The sequence below is a fragment of the Lepidochelys kempii genome, chromosome 2 (assembly GCF_965140285.1).
Source record: "Lepidochelys kempii isolate rLepKem1 chromosome 2, rLepKem1.hap1, whole genome shotgun sequence".
NCBI lineage: Eukaryota > Metazoa > Chordata > Testudines > Cheloniidae > Lepidochelys > Lepidochelys kempii.
In genome coordinates this window covers 96,261,506-96,281,067 of record NC_136381.1, presented here as the reverse complement: position 1 = coordinate 96,281,067, position 19,562 = coordinate 96,261,506, and the positions used below count along the sequence as shown (strand labels likewise).

Genomic DNA, 19,562 nt, shown 5'->3' with positions numbered 1-19,562 from the left:
TTACTACTGAACTGGATAATATTTTTTTAAAAATTCTTTTGTTTACATTTAAGGTTCTTTGTTATACTAAGCTTTTAAACAAGGTGGTGGTATAAGTAAGTTGAGTATTAATTAAGCTGAAACAAGCTTATATAATCATATAAACCATAGTCTCATAAAATATTGTTTAAAGGGACATAATGAACTTGAAATCCAGTAAATTTCAGTTGACAAATTAAACGTAGTTTCAGGTATGAAACCTATACCTGAGTCACCCTGCCAATATTTGACTTTCTGATTGCATTTCCCCATTTTTAATGACTTTTCCGTCCCATATTGCTATGTGTAGGGCCTACCAAATTCACAGCCGTGAAAAAGTGTCACAGACCATGAAATCTGGTCTCCCTCCTGTGAAATCTGGTCTTTTGTGTGCTTTTACCTTATACCATATAGATTTCACAGGGCATACCAGTTTTTCTCAAATTGGGGGTCCTGACCAAAAGGGAGTTTCATGGAGTTGCAAGGTTATTTTAGGGGGGTCACAGTATTACCATCCTTCTACACTTTCTTCAGATCTGGGCAGCCGGAGAGCAGGGGCTGCTGGCCGGACGCCCAGCTCTGAAGGCAGCACCCCACCAGCAGCATGCATACCATGCCATCCTTACTTCTCTGCTGCTGCTAACAGCGGCTCTCCCTTCAGATCTGGGGTCCCAGCCAGCAGCCCCCGCTCTCCAGCTGCCCAGCTCTGAAGGCAGCACTGCCACCAGCAGCAGCGCAGAAGTAAGGGCAGCAGTACTGCAACCCCCCTACAATAACCGTGTGATCCCCCCACAACTCCTTTTTTGGGGGTCAGGACCCCTACAATTACAACACTGTAACATTTCAGATTTAAATAGCTGCAATCATGACATTTACGATTTTTAAAATTCTATGACTGTGAAATTGACCAAAATGGGCCATGAATTTGGTAGGGCCCGAGCTATGTGTGAAAAGACCCATACAGCCAGGGAAACTAACTGCTGTATAAGGTAAAAGGTGAAAGTGACTGTACACACAATGGTATAAAGTAAAAACAGGAAACTGTATTTTTCTCTCATTTTTCAGGTGCAGTTATTAAAAATGAAAATTTGGGAAATGGTCAGACTTAAAATTCTTTATTTCCCCATGTGTGTTGGAATTATCAAAGGATTTGGATTGTCTTTAGTTATGTTTCCAAAGGGCTGTGGCATTGAAATATTGTAGCTTGTTACAGGCTGCAGGTGAAAAACTTTGTTGTCATGAATATTCAGGCACTGAAAATTGGTCTTAAGGACACCAAAAAATAATGTAACTGACCCAGATGGGTTCTCTTTTAAAGGAAATCCTGTTGTTCTTCACTGTCATAAATCCTACGTGAATATTTTTTCTGATTTAATAAAAGCAAGTTAGATCCCACCCCATCAATTACATACAGTAACCTATTACAGTTTCTTGTCTGCCTCACTAGAGGGGTGGATTAACTGAGTGTTCAGTTTAAGAAACCTTTGCAGATGATCACAACGGAATACCATTTTCATTTGTCCTTTCTGTTTTGCTTTTTTCAAATAGTAAAAGGGTATCTTAAGGCTTTTTTCGATAAGGAGTAATAAATGGAAATTTTTAATATCTCTTTATAGGGTCTAAATGCTTAATTCTTTTTCATAGTCTGAGAGCAAATCTTCTCTAGTTTTTGTAGTTTTAATATATTGTCATTAGAAAGCACATGATAGCTAGCATGTACAACAGAACTTATTTTCAGAAGACAAACAGTGTGGTGTGATTTTTTTCCTCCCTCATTCTGATTATATTGTACTGTTCCACTGAGCTACTTTTTCTATTTAAAGATTGATTCTTTTGTCTAATGTGTTGAAAAATAAAGTTGCTCAGCACTTACTAATAATTGAATATTAGAAATATGGGGAAGCTGTGTTTTTGCATATTCAGCTAATTGATTTATTTTAGTTATAAACAAAGATAATGAAACAATTCCTCAGAATTTTGTTTTTTTTCCCCTCTAGCTTAAAAGGTGACTTGGCATACAACTATAGAGGACCTAGAACCAAAGATGATATAATTGAATTTGCTAACAGAGTAGCAGGGTAAGTATTCATAATCTTCTTTGAAGATACCAGTGATTTACATGGTTTTATTGAATTTGCCCCATTTGATTTTTTCAAAGGAGAGCCAAAAGCTGGGCTTCTTTGACAGAAATGTCCTTGACCTGTTAATGTAGTCTTTTATTCTTACAATACTTTGTAAGAATCAGTGGCTTCCATCTTGTTCATTTATTATAGTTTGAATTAGATGTGAACTGTAAAGAAAATTGAGTTAAGCCCAGAAATAGATTAAATACCTCCACTAACCATGCTGGGAGGTGAGTTGGGGGTCATTCAGTAATGGAATACGTATTAAACAGTGAGTGGACTCCTCAGTAAAGACAGTGTCTTTGCAGTAAATACAGATTACTAATCAATCTTTCTGCAAAACTTTTTTGTATTGCCTGCCTCCTACAGCCTGGTTAGTGGAGACATTTAGAACCTATTGGGTTTAAAATGATGATTAAGTTTACTTTCTAATTTACCTTTACAAGAGGTAACATAATCTTTACCCCATCTGATTTAGTAGTCATTTATTTCAATGAGGGGAAGTCTGTGGCATAGTCTAGTGCAGTGTTTCTCATTTATGTGTTGTTTTTTAGGCTAATGCAAGTGTTTGTATAGGTCAGGTTTGGAGGACAGGAGAAAGTGTTAAGTGCAAGCCATCTAAGTTCCCGTCTATAATTTTGCATAGTGGAAGTCTTAATGTATACACAAAACATAAGAACGGCCATACTGGGTCAGACCAAAGGTCCATCTAGCCTAGCATCCTGTCTTCCAACAGTGGCCAATGCCAGGTGCCCCAGAGGTAATGAACAGAACAGGTAATCATCAAGTAATCCATCCCTTGTCACCCATTCCCGGCTTCTTCCAAACAGAGACTAGGTACACCATCCCTGAACATCCTGGCTAATAGTCATTGGTGATGGATCTATCCTCCATGCATTTATCTTGTTCTTTTTTGAACCCTGTTATGGTCTTGGCCTTCACAACATCCTCTGGCAAGGAGTTCCACAGGTTGACCGTGCGTTATGTGAAGAAATACTTCCTTTTGTTTAAAATACAGTAACTCCTCACTTAACGTCATCCTGGTTAACGTTGTTTCGTTGTTACATTGCTGATCAATAGGAGAACATGCTTGTTTAAAGTTGCGCAGTGTTCCCTTATAACATTGTTTGGTAGCCGCCTGCTTTGTTCACTGCCTGCAGAAAGAGCAGCCTGTTGAAGCTAGCTATGCTGACCTGGTTGTAAGAGATTTTATAGAGTGATAATATGTAACGTGAGTGTTTCTGATGCAATTGCTCTTAAACTCCGTAGTTAAGTTTTTAATTTGTTTTGACATTGATTTCAGTAATGATGCAACATTAGCAATTAATTACTGAACAAGTTACATTAGGCAGAATGATGCAATGCCTGAAATAGATCATTGAGACTGCACTTGTTTTTTGGAACAGATACTGCTTAAGGTGTCAGAGAGAGATTTAAAAATGCCCCACCATATATAGTTTGCAGATTTACCTCTGCAGTTGTGAAAAAGTATGTTTAGTTAAGATGTTGGTAGTCTTTCACTATATCTAATCATATGGGCTATATCAGTTAGAAGCTCATTTTCTGCCACTCAGTTTTATTTTTTAATTATAAAATTAAAATGAAATGTTTTTGAATAGTGAAAGAATCACTGGTGTTAAACTGAGCTATTGAGAAAATTATTTTTTCTCAGCTGTCGCACGTCAGCTCTCCTGGGATGATGCAGTATTTATTCTATTACTTACAGGAAGATGGAGAAATAGCGGCAAATTAATTCTGTGGGTTGTATAAATTATTAAGTAATGCGCAGACTGTATTTTAAATTTAATACAGCATTAACAAGGATTTCATCATTTACCCCCCCCCCCCCAAAAAAAAAAAAGTGGAGGGAGGGGGATTTTATATGAAGTTTTATTGGGACAATTAGCAATCTAGCAAAGGAAATAATTGTGGCTTCTTCTCTTCTCCCCCCGCCCCCCCCAAAAAAAAATTGCCACCATGGATTTCCCCCCATACGGATAATTGCAACCTTGGCACACGAGCTCAGAATCTTCTAGAGAACAGTTTCTGCTTGGGACTATTCAAATTTCCTCTCTTCTCACTTACCTGGGGTTTAGAGCATAAAAATAGGGACATGGACCTAAACTGCTTTTCCGTACTTTCCAGTAGTCTATGAATACCGGTAATCTCCAAACTAGAATCACTTACAAAACCCATATTCCCGAGTTGCTATGCCTCTTTCAGAAATAAGGCTTGTATGTAGTGTCAGGATTACTGTTTAATTCTTCTTACTAAGAGTTGATATAATTGGTAAATTCCATTGCACTGTAGCAGCAGTCACTATTTGCTGTTCTTAAATAGAGTTCTAGTATTTTCAAGTTTAGACTTGTGGAATGGGCAGTCAGAATTGTACAATTTAGATGAGCGTATATGTTTTCTTTGAATTTTCAAAAAAACCCTGAATGTTTCTTTATATTTCCCTTTTCCCCAGGCCTCTTATCCGGCCACTTCCTAGCCAGCAAATGTTTGAACATGTGCACAAGAGGCATCGTGTACTTTTTTTGTACGTTGGTGGGGAATCTCCTTTAAAGGTTTGAAACTTCATTAAATTCATTTGTTTTTTGTTTTTGATCTTTATAGAGGCAGTCTAAAAGTGACTTATGCATATCTCTCCTAAAAAAGTGAGAAAGTAATTGTATATTTTAAAGAGATTATAGTTGTAGGTAAGAAGCTGAATAGTCTCTAATTTTAGAACTACTTTGATAATGGCATAATATATACACTTTTTTTATCTTAATGTATGTGTTTATAGACATTTACCAAACATGCTGGTAATCTCTAGATCTGAGTGCTGTCTCTCCTCTTGTAATCTTTGTGTCGTGGGACTCCGAAGTCCTAATAATGTAAAACAGTATTTTAAAATTATACTTAACCTTAGATATGCCAAATGTTTTTGTTGTTTTGAGGCATAAGGCATGCATTCATAATAGTTAAACTTAAAAGTTTAAAACTTAAAAGTTATTTAATGTAGCATTTACTGTGTGGCACAGTTATACTGAAGAGAGAATTTTTTTGTTAATGTGATAGGTTTTATGATCTTTTTTTTTTATACTGAAGTTCTATGCTACATCTTAGTAAGTTTCACTTAGGTGGAAAGAAACTCTGTGTATTTGGTCTTCATTTTAACAAAATCCTCAGAAAATTTCTAAAACTCTTACTGTTGTTCACTGTATCACTTCCATTATGTTGACATAATGTGCATATGTACCTTTATGGTGTGTGTCCTTTTTGCTCTAATACATATTAATAGGGATGTCAAGTGATTAAAACAAAATAATTGCACGATTAAAAAAAATTAATCACACGATTAAACGCATGTTAAACAGTAATAGAATACCATTTATTTAAATATTTTTGGATATTTTCTACATTTTCTAATATATTGATTTCGACTGCAACACAGAATGCAAAGTGTACAATGCTCACTTTATATATTTATTACAAATATTTGCACTGTAAAAAACAAAATAAATAGAATTTTTCAGTTCACCTCATACAAGTACTATAGTGTAATCTCTTTGTAATGGAAGTTGAACTTAGAAATGTAGAATTATGTACAAAAAATAAATACATTGAGAAATAAAACAATGTAAAACTTTAAAACCTACAAGTCCACTCAGTCCTACTTCAGCCAATCGCTCAGACAAACAAGTTTGGTTACAATTTTCAGGAGGTAATGCTGCCCACATCTTGTTTACAATGTCACCTAAAAGTGAAAACAGACGTTCACATGGCACTGTTGTAGCCGACATTGCAAGATATTTATGTGCCAGATGCCCTGAAGATTCATATGTGCCTTCATGCTTCAACCACCATTCCAGAAGGCATGTTTCCATGCTGATGACGGATTCCGTTCAATAACGATCCAAAGCAGAGCGAACCGACGCATGTTCATTTTCATCATCTGAGTCAAATGCTACCGGCAGAAGGTTGATTTTCTTTTCTGGTGGTTAGGGTTCTGTAGTTTCCTCATCGGGATGTTGCTCTTTTAAGACATCTGAAAGCGTGCTTCACACCTCTCCCCTCTCAGATTTTGGAAGGCACTTCAGATTCTTAAACCTTGGGTCGAGTGCTATATCTATCCTTAGAAATCTCACATTGGTACCTTCTTTGCGTTTTGTGAAATCTGCAGTGAAAGTGTTCTTAAAACGAACATGTCTTGAGTCATCATCCGAGACTGCTATAACATGAAATATATGGCAGAATGTGGGTAAAACAGAACAGGAGACATACAGTTCTCCCCCAAGGAGTTCAGTCACAAATTTAATTAATGTATTTTTTTTTTTTTAACGAGCATCATCAGCATGGAAGCATGTCCTCTGGAATGGTGGCCAAAGTATGAAGGGGCATATGGACGTTTAGCATATCTGGCACATAAATACCTTGTGTCATAAATATAAAGGGAAGGGTAAACCCCTTTAAGATCCCTCCTGGCCAGAGGAAAACTCCTCTCACCTGTAAAGGGTTAAGAAGCTAAAGGTAACCTCGCTGGCAACTGACCAAAATGACCAATGAGGAGACAAGATACTTTCGAAAGCTGGGAGGAGGGAGAGAAACAAAGGGGTCTCTGTCTATATGCTGCATTTGCTGGGGATAGAACAGGAATGGAGTCTTAGAACTTTTAGTAAGTAATCTAGCTAGGTATGCGTTCGATTATGATTTCTTTAAATGGCTGAGAAAAGAATTGTGCTGAATAGAATGACTATTTCTGTCTGTGTGTCTTTTTTGTAACTTAAGGTTTTGCCTAGAGGGATTCTCTATGTTTTGAATCTAATTACCCTGTAAGGTACCTACCATCCTGATTTTACAGGGGTGATTCCTTTACTCCTATTTATTTCTATTTCTATTAAAAGTCGTCTTGTAAGAAAACTGAATGCTTTTTCATTGTTCTCAGATCCAAGGGTTTGGGTCTGTGGTCACCTATGCCAATTGTTGAGGATTTTTACCAAACCTTTCCCAGGAAGTGGGGTGCAAGGGTTGGGAGGATTTTGGGGGGAAAGACGTGTCCAAACTACGTTTCCCAGTAAACCCAGTTAGAGTTTGGTGGTGGCAGTGGTTATTCCAAAGATAAAATTAATTTGTACCTTGGGAAGTTTTAACCTAAGCTGGTAAAAGTAAGCTTAGGAGGTTTTCATGCAGGACCCCACATCTGTACCCTAGAGTTCAGAGTGGGGGAGGAACCTTGACACCTTGCAACGCCAGCCTCAAAAGTGCCAGGCTGTTCTCACTTTCAGGTGACACTGTAAATAAGCCCTGGTCTACAGTAGGACTTTAGGTCGAATTTAGCAGCGTTAAATTGATGTAAACCTACACCCGTCCACACGATGAAGCCCTTTATTTCGACTTAAGGGGCTCTTAAAATCTATTTCCGTACTCCACCCCTGACAAGTGGATTAGCGCTTAAATCGGCCTTGCCGGGTCGAATTTGGGGTACTCTGGACACATTTTGACGGTATTGGCCTCTGGGACCTATCCCAGAGTGCTCCATTGTGACCGCTCTGTACAGCACTCTCAACTCAGATGCACTGGCCAGGTAGACAGGAAAAGAACTGCGAACTTGTGAATCTCATTCCCTGTTTGGCCAGCGTGGCAAGCTGCAGGTGACCATGCAGAGCTCATCAGCAGAGGTGACCATGATGGAGTCCCAGAATCGCAAAAGGGCTCCAACATGGACTGAATGGGAGGTACGGGATCTGATCGCTGTATGGGGAGAGGAATCCGTGCTATCAGAACTCCGTTCCAGTTTTCGAAATGCCAAAACCTTTGTGAAAATCTCCCAGGGCATGAAGGACAGAGGCCATAACAGGGACCCGAAGCAGTGCCTCGTGAAACTGAAGGAGCTGAGGCAAGCCTACCAGAAAACCAGAGGGGCGAACGGCCACTCCGGGTCAGAGCCCCAAACATGCCGCTTCTATGATGAGCTGCATGCCATTTTAGGGGGGTTCAGCCACCACTATCCCAGCCGTGTTGTTTGACTCCTTCAATGGAGATAGAGGCAACACGGAAGCAGGTTTTGGGGATGAGGAAGATGAGGATGATGAGGTTGTAGATAGCTCACAGCAAGCAAGTGGAGAAACTGGTTTTCCCGACAGCCAGGAACTGTTTCTCACCCTGGACCTGGAGCCAGTACCCCCCAAACCCACCCAAGGCTGCCTCCTGGACCCGGCAGGCGGAGAAGGGACCTCCGGTGAGTGTACCTTTTTAAAATACTATACATGGTTTAAAAGCAAGCATGTGAAAGGATTAATTTGCCCTGGCATTCGCGGCTCTCCTGGATGTACTCCCAAAGCCTATGCAAAAGGTTTCTAGGGAGGGCAGCCTTATTGCATCCACCGTGGTAGGACACTTTACCACTCCAGGCCAGTATCGCGTACTCGGGAATCATTGTACAACAAAGCATTGCAGTGTATGTTTGCTGGTGTTCAAACAACATCCGTTCTTTATCTCTCTGTGTTATCCTCAGGAGAGTGAGATATCATTCATGGTCTCCTGGTTGAAATAGGGTGCTTTTCTTCAGGGGACATTCAGAGGAGCCCGTTCCTGCTGAGCTGTTTGCCTGTGGCTGAACAGAAATGTTCCCCGCTGTTAGCCACGGGGAGTGGGGAGGGTTGAGGGGGTAGCCACGTGGTGGGGGGAGGCAAAATGCGACCTTGTAACGAAAGCACATGTGCTATGTATGTAATGTTAACAGCAAGGTTTACCCTGAAAGAGTGTAGCCACTGTTTTATAAAATGTGTCTTTTTAAATACCGCTGTCCCTTTTTTTTTCTCCACCAGCTACATGTGTTTCAATGATCACAGGATTTTCTCCTTCCCAGAGGCTAGTGAAGATTAGAAAGAAAAAAAAAAAAACGCACTCGTGATGAAATGTTCTCTGAGCAGGGGCTGTCCTCCCACACTGACAGAGCACAGACAAATGCATGGAGGCAAATAATGTCAGAGTGCAGGAAAGCACAAAATGACTGGGAGGAGAGGTGGCGGGCTGAAGACAGGGCTGAAGCTCAAATGTGGCGGCAGCGTGATGAGAGGAAGCAGGATTCAATGCTGAGGCTGCTGGAGGATCAAACCAGTGTGCTCCAGTGTATGGTTGAGCTGCAGCAAAGGTAGCTGGAGCACAGACTGCCACTACAGCCCCTGTGTAACCAACCGCCCTCCTCCACAAGTTCCATAGCCTCCACACCCAGACGCCCAAGAACGCGGTGGGGGGGGCACTGGCCAACCAGCCACTCCACCACAGAGGATTGCTCAAAAAAAAGAAGGCTGGCATTCAATAAATTTTAAAGTTGTAAACTTTTAATGTGCTGTGTGGCATTTTCTTTCACTCCTCCACCACCCCTCCTGGGCTACCTTGGTAGTCATCCCCCTATTTGTGTGATGAATGAATAAAGAATGCATGAATGTGAAGCAACAATGACTTTATTGCCTCTGCAAGCAATGAGTAAAGGGAGGAGGGGAGGGTGGTTAGCTTGCAGGGAAGTAGAGTGAACCAAGGGGTGGGGGGTTTCATCAAGGAGAAACAAAGAGAACTTTCACACCGTAGCCTGGCCAGTCATGAAACTGGTTTTCAAAGCTTCTCTGATGCTTACTGCGCCCTCCTGTGCTCTTCTAGCCACCCTGGTGTCTGGCTGCGCATAACCAGCAGCCAGGCGATTTGCCTCAACCTCCCACCCCGCCATAAACGTCTCCCCCTTATTCTCACAGATATTGTGGAGCACACAGCAAGCAGTAATAACAGTGGGAATATTGGTTTCGCTGAGGTCTAAGCGAGTCAGTAAACTGCGCCAGCATGCCTTTAAACGTCCAAATGCACATTCTACCACCATTCTGCACTTGCTCAGTCTGTAGTTGAACAGCTCCTGACTACTGTCCAGGCTGCCTGTGTACGGCTTCATGAGCCATGGCATTAAGGGATAGGCTGGGTCCCCAAAGATACATATAGGCATTTCAACATCCCCAAAAGTTATTTTCTGGTCTGGGAATAAAGTCCCTTCCTGCAGCTTTTGAAACAGACCAGAGTTCCTGAAGATGCGAGCGTCATGCACCTTTCCCGGCCATCTCACGTTGATGTTGGTGAAACGTCCCTTGTGATCCACCAGAGCTTGCAGCACTATCGAAAAGTACCCCTTGCGGTTTATGTACTCGGCGGGTTGGTGCTCCGGTGCCAAGATAGGGATATGGGTTCCGTCTATGGCCCCACCACAGTTAGGGAATCCCATTGCAGCAAAGCCATCCACTATGACCTGCACATTTCCCAGGGTCACTACCCTTGATATCAGCAGATCTTTGATTGTGTGGGCTACTTGCATCACAGCACCCAACAGTAGATTTGCCCACTCCAAATTGATTCCCAACTGACCGGTAGCTGTCTGGCGTTGCAAGCTTCCACAGGGCTATCGCCACTCACTTGTCAATTGTGAGGGCTGCTCTCATCTTGGTATTCGTGCGCTTCAGGGCAGGGGAAAGCAAGTCACAAAGTTCCATGAAAGTGCCCTTACGCATGCGAAATTTTCGCAGCCACTGGGAATCGTCCCACCAGTCTGTGCTTGTTTCCTGAGCCCAGAATCGGCGTTCCACGGCATGAACATGCCCCATTAGCACCATGATGCATGCATTGGCAGGGCCCATGCTTTCAGAAAAATCTGTGTCCATGTCCTGATCACTCACGTGACCGCGCTGACGTCGCCTCCTCGCCCGGTATCGCTCTGCCAGGTTCTGGTGCTGCATATACTGCTGGATAATGCGTGTGGTGTTTAACGTACTCCTAATTGCCAAAGTGAGCTGAGCGGCCTCCATGCTTGCCTTGGTATGGCGTCCACACAGAAAAAAGGCGCAGAACGATTGTCCGCCGTTGCTCTGACAGAGGGAGGGGCAACTGACGACATGGCTTACAGGGTTGGCTTCAGGGAGCTAAAATCAACAAAGGGGGTGGCTTTATCAAGGAGTATTTCAGGCATGACTTCACGGAGGGTTCCAATAAAAAATGGTGCACCTAAGTTATTGTTCTTATTGGAACAAGGAGGTTAGTCTGGCCTCTGATTGATACATGGCTAGATTTACCTCGATGTACCTTCTCTGTGAGTGACTGCATTGTGACCTAGAGGAATGAGTCACCCATATGGGGGGGAGAAAATGCGTACAAAACAAATCTGGTCTATTTCTTGTTTTGATCCACTCCATCTATCTTTTACATCTTTGGGTGGCAGCAGACGGTGCAGAAGGACTGCATGCCATCCATATCTCATGGCTGCCCGGCAGAAGATGATGCAATAGGACTGCTAGCAATCCGTATTGCCTGCCTGCTCACCATAAGACGGTTCAATAGGACTGACTGCAGGACTAAAGAGAATGACCTGGTCAAGTCACTCCAAATTTAGTCCCTGCGCCCATGTCTGCCCAGGCGCTCCTGGCCAACGTGGCCCGGAGCACCTCGGACATGACGACGACGACTACCAGTCGTACTGTACTGTCTGCTGCCACAAGGCAAGGGGTTGATGCTGCTGTATAGCAATGCAGTACCACGTCTGCCAGCACCCAGGAGACATAGGGTGACGGTTACCTGAGCGGGCTCCATGCTTGCCGTGGTATGGCGTCTGCACAGGTAACTCAGGAAAAAAGGCGCGAAACGATTGTCTGCCCTTGCTTTCACGGAGGGAGGGAGGGAACGGGGGCCTGATGATATGTACCCAGAACCACCTGCGACAATGTTTTTTGCCCCATCAGGCATTGGGATCTCAACCTAGAATTCCAATGGGCAGCGGAGACTGTGGGAACTGTGGGATAGCTACCCACAGTGCAACACTCCAGAAGTCGATACTTGCCTCGATACTGTGGAAGCACTCCGCCGAGTTAATGCACTTAATGTGCTTAGAGCATTTTCTGTGGGGACACACACACTTGAATATATAAAACCGATTTCTAAAAAAAGACTTCTATAAATTCGACCTAATTCCGTAGTGTAGACATACCGTAAGAGGCAGTCAACAGTATCTCCTGTAAATTTAAACAAATTTGTTTGTCTTAGTGATTGGCTGAATAGGAAGTAGGACTGAGTGGACTTGTAGGCTCTGGAATTTTACATTGTTTTGTTTTTGAGTGCGGTTATGTAACAAAAAAAATCTGTGTTTGTAAGTTACACTTTCACGATAAAGAGATTGCACTCAGTACTTGTATGAGATGAATTGAAAAATTCTATTTCTTTTGTTTATCATTTTTACAGTGCAAATATTTGTAATAAAAATAATATAAAGTGAGAAGTGCACTCTTTGTATTCTGTGTTGTAATAGAAATCAATATATTTGAAAATGTAGAAAAACATCCACAAATATTTAATAAATTTCATTTGGTATTCTATTGTTTAACAGTGTGATTAATCACAATTAATTTTTTTAATCACCGTTAATTTTTTGAGTTAATCGCATGAATTAACTGTGATTAATCAACAGCCCTACTTATTAGTAGACATTATTTGTGGTTTAAGATCCATGTACTGCCAAAATAAAATGAACATAATACAGAAAATTCAAATGGTCTTTGTCTAAGAATACTCCTGTAATACAACTCCAAATAAACCAGTTAGATTTGTTGAGGTCTGTCAAGTTTTTTTTTCTTAGTTTGAATGGAACAATGCGGGCACTGAACCATGGTTCAGAACAGTATTACTTGCCTAGCTTTTGTTCTACACCCAGTGTACTACAACTTGTTCTACACCTTGTAACTTATAAAAGGGATGCCCCTAACATAGCTACATCATTTTACACTGGCATGTTTAGCCATGTAGTGCAGATGAGCCGCAGGTAAGCTTTCTATTCTAATTTTGTTACATTATCTTTTTATATTTTACTTTTAAAAAAGTAGAAGAAAATGTTTGTATTTTGATAGACTTTTTTCTGTTAATGTTTGTACCAAGATTTGATAAATTTTTAAAAAATGTCTCTTGTTTGTTTGTATTTTTGCAGGAGAAATACATAGAAGTTGCTTCAGAACTAATTGTCTATACATACTTTTTTTCTGCCTCAGAAGAGGTGCTACCTGAGGTAAATTCACTTTATCAGATACTTCAACCTCTACTTCCTCAAGTTGTATTTAGCACAACCGTAGCCTTTTAATTCTTGCTGTTTCTGACCTCAAACACTACAGAAAACTGGTCAGTAATAGCAATCACTCTAATGAATAACTATTTCTAAATAAAGAATCTCATAGAGAAAACATGGATTTGGAACTGAGTTACAGTTACGGAATACTCTGTTACCTTCTAAATACGTGTTAGCATATTGATCACCAGCAATATTAAAACCTCTGTCTTTAAAAGAGGGAAAAATCCTATCAAATTATTCATTATAATAGCTTGAAATACAGTTGAAAAGTTTTACACATTTTTTTGTTCTTGCAGTATTTGTTAGGTTGATCAGGCGGTCCTGTTTTGCACTGACCACGTGACTTTTTCAGAGAAGGCATTGAGGTGCAATAGGAACTTAAATAGAATAAGTAGGATTGCAGAACACAGTTTGTTATAATCTTAGTTTCAATATCATCTAATTTATCAAAACTGATTTTGGACCCAAAACTGAGTTATTCCAGACTTTACATATAACCATTTCTGAAATACATTTTTTTTAAGAGCTGTATTTTTATGCTAGTAACTAATGATTTTTTGAAAACAAAATCAGAATTGCCATTCACTGAATCCTTAATGAGGACTAGTAGCTTTTGACAAAATTGAAGAAATAAATTCAGAACCTTAGAATATAGTATGCTGAAAATTATCTGTGCATGCTTTCTTCTCTAGTGGGAATAGATAGCAGATTTTGGGGAGGAAAAATGGTCCCTGGAATGGAAAGGACAGGAGGAACTCTCACCCCAAACTCCAGCCCAGAAATGGGTTCCCAAGATGCTTCAAAGTACCACCCAAGAAACAGGTGCAAAAGCCCAATACTCATACTCAGTTGTCCCTCATTAACTGAGCTGTCTGAGTCCCAGTGACAAACCCCGAGGAAGCCAAACTGTACTAATCAGGTTTTCCAAGGAGGAGTTGAGACGCGGGAAGTCTCGTGCATTTGTAGCTGGGAAAGGGCAGTTTTATGTTCTTGATACTAGGGAATGGGATTTGAATGTTATACTACTTTACTAGCATAAAGAAGTGTATAAAAACCATATGGTGTGGTTTTGTCAAGGGGTTATGTCTGCAATGCTAAATGACTTGAGATTGCATGACTTGAAAAATCGTGTATCTTTAATAAAAGCATTATTTTTTATAAAACAGCTGTTTAAAACCTACTGAGCCTATTGCTACAATAAAATTGGTTGTAAATACAAAATGCTAGAGAAACCACATTACGTCATTATTTTCCTGACGTTATAAGGCAAGTGTTGTCTAGAGGCTGGAGTCCGGAGACTGTGGCTGTATTATCGGCTGTTCCACTGACTCGCTGTAACAACTTTGATAAGTCACTTGTCCAAGATTTTCAAAAAATGTTCTTTAAAGTTAGGTTTCTAAATCTATATTTATTTACCTATGGCTTGATTTTTGGAGGTGCTGAGCATTTGCAGTTTTTATCAGCCTCAGTGGAATTTATTGGTGGATGGCACTTCTGAAAATTAGGTTACTTGGTTAAGAGCCTAACCTTCTTTTGCTGTAGTTGTATGTACTTTACAATATAGTCACAAGTGCTTTGAGGTTTAACATTTGTAAAGCCAAGCCCTATGAGATATTTTGATCACAAGTATACTGCAGAAGAGCCAAGTAGGTATAGTTTTTTTTTAAATATCCTACGGGGAAATAAGCAAATTGTAAAACAGGTGAGTGTAAATTTTATGTAATTCTCACTTAAGGTGCTCTCACAAACTTTAACCCTGCCCATTTGCACTAATTCATTATTGTATGCTATTTTATTTCACAACTCCCACCTCTGCTCTAGAGCAGAGTAGTGAAGGTAGAGTTAAAGCTGCTAGCTCCGATTTATGAGTCTGATGTAATTTACGCCAGGGACCAAACCAGCCCCCAGACAGCCTTAGTCACCTCTGCCGTTTGTGGAGCTTCCTGGGGCACAGAGAATGGGGCCAAGAAGTGTAAAACAAGCCAAAAAAGAACTGGGTTTCTAACTTTCTCAGGTATGATAGAAGGATGTCATCATTTTTATTTTGAAAATGTTTTTTGTTTTAAAATTGCCACCTGTTCGTGGGAGAGACAGAGATTTAAAATACTTGTCTTGTTAAAAATCCACAACTTTGTCAAACTAACCTCATCCTCCTAAAACATTTTTTAATAGGATGTACAAAAACCTTTTGTTGTCTCTTCACTGAATGCATCAGCATTTGAATAAGAAATATAGTTCCTAGTGCTGGAGAAAGTACTAATATAAATTAGGAAATTGGAAATTTAAACAAAAATGTAATTTCCACATAAAATTAGATTTTTTTTTTTAAAGTTGGAATGTAAAAAAGATAAAATTGTTAAAAGGGGAAGCAAGGGAGTATGTTTCCAAGCTTCTATGTTATAAACAAGGCTGAGAGAATATGTAAGTGTCCTGTTTAATTATTTGAGGGGTTTTTTACTTTCAGACTGGTGAGTTTAAGGTTTGTGCAGTTAAAATGCCTGTCTTAATCATCCATGGGATGATTAAAAGTCATCTCTCACTCTTTTAGTATGTGACACTGCCTGAATTGCCTGCTGTTGTGGTCTTCAAAGATGGAACTTACTTTGTATATGATGGTAAGTACAAGTGTGTACTGTTCACCTACAGGCAAAATACTCAAAGTATATTTGAGGGAAATCAAAACACAGGCATTCTTTTTGAAGGAGAAATTTTAAAAAAGATTGACCAGGTTTATATTGGATAATCTTTTCTTTGTGAAGGAGAGAAAGGGAGAATTGCTGTTTATATCTCTATTATGTAAGTCTGATTTTTTTAACGGAACAAATAAAGCACTGGAGTGAGAATTTTGTTCAGCTGCGATAAATGTAGTAAAGATAGAAGCAACTGAAATTTGACTTTGCATTTTTTGCTCGAATGTACTCTTGCATGTTACAGGTAGAGTACTGGCATGCCAAATGAATCCAATGGTTCCAGTTACTCACTACCCAAGATTGATAGTAGAGCTGAGGGGTTGAATGATGGAAAGCCGCCAAATGCTAAATGACTCCTCTCCACATGGTGGTATGCCCTATTATAGGACCTGAGCACCATATTGAATATTCATGCTATTGCTCATTCCTCCATGCCCAAATTTATTCTTTTCACTCACATAATACTGAGGTGTACTTATCCTGAGGTCAACCTATATTAATAGGTATTAATACCACTTTAATTCATTATCATACCCATCACTTCTTGCTTAAGCCAGTTTACGGTTATTGTTTCCATGTTTCTGCAGGTATTTACCGTTAAGCTCCAGCTTCTACCATTGAGTAAGCTAGACTGAGTTCCCCAAACTCTGAGGATAACTGTTAGAATATCTATCTATGCCAAAGCTTACAGGCCTACTGAAACACGCTTATGCTAACTTCTGCTAACTTGCTTAAGCTAATGTCTTACAGGATACAGGTCTGCAGGTTTCTTGTGTTACAGCTGAATATAATGAAGGCTAAGCTAGCAAGCCAGTCCTATGGGCTACAGTATCTAGCACATCTGAGTCTGTTAGGAGTGCTTCCATGTTCTGACTGAGTCCAGAGGCAGATCCTTGTCACCGGTATCTAAGAAGAAACAACTTAAGTCTTCTGAAGCCTCGGTACTGGGGCCTTCAAAGTCTACAGTGAAGGCACCAAGCAGAGGCAAGAACTTGGCGGCATGATCAAAGAAGTTCACCCAGGCACAGTCCATAAGCCAAGAGGGACTGCTGAATCTGGAGCCCATGAAGGCTAATTCCCAAAAGACTGGTGCACCTTTTGGTATCACAGACTCAGGAGCCCTTTCCAGTGCCATCTATACCCGAAGCTTTTGAGGAAGCCAGAGAGTTGCTTAACTATTGGTGCTGGTTTCCCCTGCTGTTCAGAAATCTCTCATAGTACCGGGATTGGAAGAGCACGCTCCCACAGAACAGCCCCAGAACATTGTTCAGTACCGATGACTTCTACAGTTGTGTCTCCTTTCAGTAGGGTTCAGCAGTGATCCCGCAGAACCCTGATCTCCAAATTCAAAACAGGTCTCTCTGGAACTGAAGGAGTCACCGTGGTCTGAGGAAGTGGACTCCTCATCAGACTCCAAGGTCAGATCATTCATGTCTTTACCTGAGCATGCCCAGCAGCCCAGTGGGGTTCCTGCCCACAGTAGTGTCTGCCACAAGACTTAGCACTCTAAGGATCAATGGCCTGCACATAGCGGGGTGCTATGTCACCCAGTGAGGCAGCAGTGACTGAATCTACTTCTCTCCCCCCGATGGTTTCAGTGCTCATCAAGACTTATTGAGAAGGTTGGTTGCAGCTCTGTATAGCCATCTACAAGAGGTGCCAGAAAGGTCACACAGGCTTGTGGACATTTTAGCCTTTGCAAGGCCCTCCAGAGTAGCTTTCCCAGTTAATGAGGCTATCCTGGAACCTGTCAAAATTTTATGGCAACCCCCATCTTCCTTGCCTCCCACTGCTAAAAGGGTGGAGAGAAGATATTCGGTCTCTTCACAAGGATTTGAGCTTTCTTATAACCACCATCATCCAAGATCCCTGGTAGTCACTGCTGCTAATGGAAGGGAGAGACTAGGACACCAGGCCTGTACCCCAAAAGGAAAAAAGGTAGTCCTATTCAGCAGGAAGCTATATTCCACAGGTTTACAGCTTAGGATCGTGACCACTCTAGATCTAAAGGTGCATCCTCTCACTGTGGTTCAAAATTGCCTCAAACTTGGTGCAGCATGCCAGGCTACACCTCAGAGAACTACAGGATTGGCTGGCCTCGGTGTACTCACTGACCCATCATCATGTTGGCATGGTAGCTCCAATACCTGCTCAGGTCTTGTCCTCTCTGACTGGTGGGTAGAAACTGCAAATGTTTGCAAGAGTGTTCTTTTTGCCCTATGACAGGAGTCGCTCACTCTGGTCACAGATGCATCAAGTCTAAATTGGGGAGCTCATTTAGGTCCCTTTCAGACTCTCAGAGCCTTTGGTCTTTTCAGGATATAAGTCTCCATATAAATATCAGGGAACTTTGGGCCATGCGTTTATTTTGCTTGGCGTTCCTTAAGAATATTAAATGGCGGAATTTTTTGAAACTCACAGACAACACAGTAGCCATCTTCTGTGTAAACAAGTGTGGTGGAGTCGGAGGAAGGGCGTTCTGAAAACTTATGGCAGTAGGCGATTTTCCTTTGGAATTTCTGCATCGCTAGTTCTATCAGCCTGAGAGCTGCTTACTTTCCAGGAGTTCAAAACACACGGACAGACCACATGAGCAGGTCATTCTCAGGTCACCACAAGTCATCTCTTCGCATAGATATGTCCCTGTCCATTTTCTAGTGGTGGGACACTCCCCAAATTGGACCTGTTTGCAACAAGACCGAACAAAAAATGTCATTTTTTGTTCCTGAGTGGTCACAGCCTGGGTTCACTGACAGTTGCTTTCCTCCTATCCTGTTCAAAATGCCTGCTGTATGCTTTCCTTCAGGTTCTGTTTCTGTCCAAAGTCAAGTACGATTCAGCTCACCTTTTTCTAACAGCCTCAGTGTGGCCCTGATTTTGAGTCTATTAGCCCTGTCCGTCAGACATATGCTGCCTCTCCTGAAAGATGTGGATGTGATCTCTCAGGACCACGGCCGCCTCCTTCATCCCAATCTTCGGGCCCTCCACTTGACAGGTTGAATGTTTCATAGCTGTCAAACTCTGAATGAATTTGCTCTAACGGGGTGCAGGAAGTTCTGCTAAATAGTAGGAAGCCTTCAACTAGGTCTACTTTTTTGCTAAATGGAAGAGATTTTTCCGTTTGGTCCATACACAGAAGTATTCCCCTCAGCTCAAGCACCAATTTGCCATGTTTTGGGCTATCCTATGTTTCTGAAAAAAACAGGGGTAAGCTCTTAGTTCCATCAGAGTCCATTTGGCAGCTATCTCAGCTTTCCATCTTCCCAGGGATAACCAATGAGTTTTTTCAAATCCCATGTCCGTCAGATTTCTAAAGGGTTTGCTCAGATTATACGCACAGGTTCACAAGTTGGTTCCATAGTGGAGTTTAGATTTAGTGCTTGCAAAGTTGGTGGATCTCTCCTTTGAACCGCTAGCGATTTGTTTGTTTGTACACCTGTCTATGAAGGTGGCTGTCTTGGTTGCTATAACCCCAGCCAGAAGACTAGGGGAGCTGTGAGCCTTAGGATCAGAGCCTCCCTGTACAGTTGTTTTTTTAGGGACAAGGTTTTCCTTCGCCGTCACCCAAAATTCAATGACATAGGTTCCAATCTTCACATT

General features: G+C 41.2%; 1 protein-coding gene across 4 annotated transcripts in view; it reads left to right on the top strand.

The window, feature by feature from the left end:
* The window catches only part of TMX3 (thioredoxin related transmembrane protein 3), a 60,826-nt gene that overhangs the window by 16,461 nt on the left and 24,803 nt on the right, over positions 1-19,562 (top strand). For 3 of the 4 annotated variants that reach the window (XM_073331708.2, XM_073331709.2, XM_073331710.2), the window contains exons 6-9: positions 2,016-2,096; positions 4,612-4,711; positions 13,135-13,212; positions 15,821-15,887. In XM_073331708.2, the coding sequence (XP_073187809.1) occupies positions 2,016-2,096; positions 4,612-4,711; positions 13,135-13,212; positions 15,821-15,887 (326 nt within the window). The other variant, XM_073331711.2, reaches the window with a different exon arrangement.